The sequence below is a fragment of the Lactuca sativa genome, chromosome 4, assembly GCF_002870075.4.
Source record: "Lactuca sativa cultivar Salinas chromosome 4, Lsat_Salinas_v11, whole genome shotgun sequence".
NCBI classification, from domain to species: Eukaryota; Viridiplantae; Streptophyta; class Magnoliopsida; order Asterales; family Asteraceae; genus Lactuca; species Lactuca sativa.
Genome location: NC_056626.2, coordinates 23328704 through 23334703, shown reverse-complemented (window position 1 = coordinate 23334703; position 6000 = coordinate 23328704). Strand labels below are relative to the sequence as shown.

At 31.5% G+C, this 6000-nt stretch overlaps 1 protein-coding gene across 1 annotated transcript; it reads right to left on the bottom strand.

The window, feature by feature from the left end:
- Nucleotides 1-4627: 4627 nt before the first annotated feature.
- LOC111898196 (uncharacterized) lies at nt 4628-5596 on the bottom strand. Its single transcript, XM_023894122.1, has one exon. The coding sequence runs from the start codon at nt 5594-5596 to the stop codon at nt 4628-4630; it is 969 nt and encodes a 322-aa protein (XP_023749890.1).
- Nucleotides 5597-6000: the final 404 nt, after the last annotated feature.

Sequence of the window (6000 nt, the reverse complement as noted above, 5' to 3'; positions counted from 1 at the left end):
TATTATTATTTAGAACTAAAATATACTTAATATGCTTTGAAATATTTAATTACAGTTAAAATGGGAGATGGAATGCAAAAGAAAGAGAATGGAGCTGAAAAGATGCAAAAAGGATATTGCTGGCAGATTGACCCCTCTTTAGTGTTTCGGGTATATCTGATGACTCACAAGTCCAATTGACGAGATTCAAAATGTTCTGAAAACTAGACGAAATTTCCTACGACTTATGTGAGAGGGACTTTTGGCTAATTCGACACTTATCTTATCCAAAATCGGCCTTGAAGATGAAGCATAAAAGCTGGACGGAAATTCCCTCCAAGTTACTTATTCCCCAAGCACCACTTTCCTTATCTTTATTTGCTTAATCCCTAAGCCACATTAGTTTCCTTATTCCAATACAACTCTAATATTCCATATAATTCCATCTCCATCAACTATAAATACCCCATATCATTCCACCATTTTCATAATCTATGATATTCCACTTCGACTTGTGCAACAAGAAAACTTCATAGCTGCCGTTTTGAGGGTCTAGAAGGCGGCCAGAGGGCCGTTAAGCTGATATGGAACAAAGATCTAAGGGATTGGAGAGCGGATTCATATCGGTAATCATGTGGTTTGTTAACGTGACCATGCTTAGCATTCCACTATGATACTATTATGTATTTAGTTTCTGATTTGGGTGTAAAAACCTTTTATTTTGTGTTTATGATTGAATGAAGCTTTGATTATTAGACTAATTGCTATATTGAATTGTTTTTTTATGTTTAATTTATCTTGCCAAGCTTGTTAAAAGATCCTTACGTATTAATGATAATTATTTGCTGTTAATTGTTAAGTAAATTGAGTTGTATGAACAACTGCTTGATTGCTTGTCTCTTATGATTTTGATGACCATCGAGATTATAAGTCTAGGAATAACGAATGTGAAACTAGGATTAACTTGGGAATAAGTAAGTTAATGTGTGAGCCTTGTTAGATGACCATCAACAAGAGGTTAATTGAATGACTAATTTGATTAACTATTTTACAAGTCTTGCTTGATACGAACTGAACACTAGGAAGCATGTTAGTTTAATCAACTGATCACTGTTTGAATTGACTTGTTTGCTAAAGGATTAGTTATAGTGAACGCGAATCTAATCATTTTAGAAATCGGTGAACATGAATAAATGAATTTGTGTATGCAATTATCAATGTTTTTAAGGTGTAATTTATCTAAACCAAAGTACCTGAAGAGATTTGCTTTCCTGTTAGTTTATCGAAAGTTGTTAATTGATTGTTCGTTTGAGATTTATTAAAATATTTCTTTATTATTTTCGTGTGACCTGTAACCTATAATCAAATATATTAAATTAATCCACCGTTCCCTATGATCGACACCCGACTTACCTAAGCTATACTGTAATCTGACTAGGTACACTGCCAATAAGTGCATAGATAGTCTAAGTTTGTTAGGTTATAAATATTAAAATTAGTGGGTACTTTTGTGCACATCAATAGAAACAGAGAATTACAATTTAGTTAATTATCTTGGATTTCAATGGTGCAAAGGTTGATGAATTGATATCCTCGTTCAAACTTTCAAAAACTAAGACTACAATGAGCTCTAGATAAATAAAAGGAAGGAACAAAAAAGATTTCAACATGTCAAGACTATTCTAGTTACTACACAAATCAAGGAACACCTAAGAAATATCTTTATCTTCAAGATATTTCATTCAACCATTCCATAAAAAACTTAATATGGACCATTTTTTTCAAGAAAACCACCCATGTACAATTTAACCTAAATGGAGTGTTGGAAATTAAATGACAAAAAAATATTAAAGAAACCATTACATACCATTTAATTTATATATGTCTCAAGATTGATGTTTACCCCTTTCCACTTTACTGATGATCAACAAAGAGTGTCCTTACACTACTAAAACCAGTTTACATGATTTGGTTGTTGTTACTATTGTAATTGATTCATCAACTATGTTACTATAATTGATTCAATTATTTTACTATAATTGATTGCATGATTCTCTACTAGTATTGTAATTGATTGAATGACTTCTAGAAATGGTCTATATTAAATATATAATTTTGTGTAGATTTTATTGGATTAAGATTACTATGTTGCACTTTCGATGACTTGAGATTGTTAGGTCATGATTTCGATGGATTCAACTGAACCGATGTAAGGGTGCAATCGAGAATTATCATTCCTTGAGGTGAATAAATGAAAAAAAGGTGTGGCTAAAATAAAAATTGTGTGTTTTAAAGGAACATCATTCCTTTTGAAATGTTTCATTCATTTCCATATAAGATCATCCACAGTGCATTAAACTCCATAGAGTTTCGTTGATTTCCACATCGTCATTCTATATTCCATACAATTCTATTAATTTTTTCCTACAATGCATTAAATTCTACAAAGTTCAATAAAACATATTTAAATATTTATTTAGGTATTAGAAACATTTCATTTTTTCATATTAAAGGGTTTAATAGCCAATGAACTGTAAATCCATTGAATGCCTGGTGGCATATAGCAATGATAGAGTTTCATACATTAAATTACATCCAAACTTGCAACCTCATATAATTCCCTCACTGAACTTTCCAATGTGGATGTTTTAATCAACCAAACACGACTTCCTAGTAAGAATGTAATGATATTTTCCATTTTATCCTTCATTCAGTTATACCAAACGGTACCTAAGAGATAGTTATGGAACGCAATAAGATAATTAAAATAAAAGATTATGAATGTCGCTTCTTTCATAGACATTTTGAATTTAGCAATAAAAATCAACTTTAAGTATATGTCTTGTTTTACTTTCATATTGTGTCATCTTTACTCATTTAAGTGAAGGGTTTTGTATAAAAAAAATGATTTATAAAGTCACTAATTGGCCATCTTTGAGTTGATTTTGTTTTTTATCAAAATGAAGTTTTGAAATGCAAAATAAACACTTTTACAAAACAACATATTACAGATAGTCATTTTGGTATAAGTAATTATTGTCCCATTTTTATTGTCGTTTCTAGACTTCCTCATTTGACATGGTCAACCACTTGTGTAGCATAGTCGAAAACCCATAACTAATATGTATTTTTTTTACACTGTTGCTGAAATCATACATGCTCATGTAGCATGGTCGACTGTTTGTGTAACACGGTTGATTCTTCTTATAGCATGTTAGATAAACTCTTTCAAGAATGTTTTATTTTTCCAATTACTTATGTATGTTGTATTTTACAAACATTCATGTTACGACCAAATTCTTTTTATATAAGGTTGCATGTAGAGTTTCATTTTCCTATGAATTTGGATTTTTTTGGTCAAAATTTGCTAAATAAAAGTATGTATTTTTTTTATTTTGGAATTTGACAAATTTTATTTTAATTTTTGAAATTTTCATCAAAAATTGGTAAACAGATGGTGTTAAAATGAACATATAGTGACAAAGAAAAGATGTTTAAAACAAATAAAAGATATTTTAGAGGTTCAAATACATAAACAAACATAAATATTAGGACGAATTCAGCAGAGTTGTTCACTATTTGGATAAAATCGAATTGTCCAATTAGACAATTTGAATTAGACTATTTGGTTCGGATATTCAGATTTTTGGATTGGTTATCAACAAAACCAAATTATTATTTTGGAATGGTTTTGGTTTATAAAAAAAGATCCGAATAGTCCAAAAAAACCGAATAACAATGTATTATTTATTTATTTTTAACATATATCTATAATTCTTTATAAATTTAGTTATTTATTTTTTCAAATAGATTTAAAAAGTTTTGCCTAGTAAAAAACTTTAATATGCATTTTCTATCAAAAGTTTTTTTTAATCTATAAAATATTAAAATATAATATATTTTTGTAGTAGTTGCTTACAAATTTTAAACCATAACTAAATAATTTATTTTAGTTTCTTTTATAAAGTTAACTAATATTCTAATTTTTTGTGGTTTTAAAATGTTTCAATTTTTGAAACCGAATTAACAAAAACGATCTAACCGAATTGAAATTTGGTTGGATCATATCGGATTTGAATTTGGTTTGGACTATTCAGAACCATGTTTGAAAACTGAAATCAATTTAGATTCACTTGATTGGATTGAATCGAATCAATCCATCCAAACGAACATCCCTAGAATTCACCTACAAACATCTTTTAAGGTATGTGCTCATATGGCGAATTCACATGATTACAGTTTGTTTTGTTACCCTATTAGACCATCCGTTATACCCACCACATACCACATATGTGGTGGGTGCCACATCAGCACCACATTCCACTACCACTAACATGAGATACCTACCACTAACACACCACTCCACATCATTATTTTTATTTTTTTTAATTCAAAAATACAATAAAATTACTTTTTTTTTAATTCAAAAATTACAATAAAATTACATTTTTTATAATTAAAAAGCATTCATTTTTTTAAAACTATTTTTTCATTAATTATAAAAATAAAATAACAACTTTAAAATACATTACTTAGTTAATCTAGAAAAAAACATTACATTAATAAGAAAACGAACAAACGTACATATAAAAATCCTAATCGTCGTTCATGCTTTATCCTAGAGTCGTGTAACATATTTCACTACATGTCATGTTTGCTTAAGGACTCCAAATGCCCTCTCGATATCCTTTCTCGCCGATTCCTGTTTTTTTGTAAAAAAATTTGCTTTTTCACTTCGAGGAACCAAGTATGCCTTCATCAATGTAGAATAATCCGGGTATATCCCATCACCAATGTAGTAATCGTATTTGTACGCGTGTCCGTTTACTGTGAACGTCATATCAGGTGCTTTGCCGGTCCAAATATCGTTGAAAAGTGGAGACTGACCAAGAAAATTAAGGTCGTTGTTAGACCCCGGTACTCCAAAAAAGGCATGCCATATCCACAAATCTTGAGATGCAACAGTTTCTAGGATGATAGTTGGTTCACCTATATTTCCTCGAGTGAACTGACCACGCCATGCACTTGGACATTTTTCCCAAGCCACATGCGTACAATCTAGACTGCCAAGCATACCAGGAAATCCATGCCTCTCTTCATGAGCCGAATATAATCTCTCAATATCACGTTGAGTAGGTTTACGCAAATATTCTTCGTGAAAAACCTCATAAACACATGTAGAAAACCAATCTACGCATTCAACTGCGGTCATCTCGGATACTTTCAAGTATTCATCAGATGCATCAAATGCTATACCGTATCCCAAATACCTAAGAGCAACCGCACATTTTTGTATACTACTAAAACCCATTCTACCTCTAGCGTCGGGTTTTTGTTTGAAAAAATTATAACGAGATTGTAAAACATTACTAATATGTAAAAATATAGCCTTATTCAGACGGAAACGATGTTCGAATGAGTCGTCATTATAAAGACAATTATCAGCAAAGTAATCACGTACCAATAAGTCGTGTACGGCTTGGCGATCACGATTGATGACCGCCCTTGTACGCGCTGCATTCGAACTTTCTTCAGCGTGAACGTGTTGCACAACATTGAAGAATGTCTCAACGAATTCTACATCGTCATCCGAGTCAAAACTTTTTAAAAACTCCATATGTATTGTGGGATCCATGTGTATGTGTTTTGTGGTTTTAGAGAATAGAATGGGGTGTAAATTTTGGTATAATAGAAGTGTTATTTATATTAGTAAATTGTGTTTGAAAAAAAAAAGAAACGGCCAAAATAGCCGTTCAACGGCCAAAAAATTCGAACACCAATCACCATTCTTGTTTGAATCCGTCGTCAGGAACATGAATGACAACGACCACGACCTACCACGAACCACCGGGGCCGTGTGCACGAGCGTGGTTCATGGCTACCTCAACCATGAAGTGCCTCGTGGTTAGTATACCATTCGGCCTTAATGGTTCAATTAAAAGATAACCTCCTAGCCCATCAACATTAAGGCCTCTGATAGCCTCTTAATGGTTCCATTAAAAGACAATCTCTTTCCTTCCC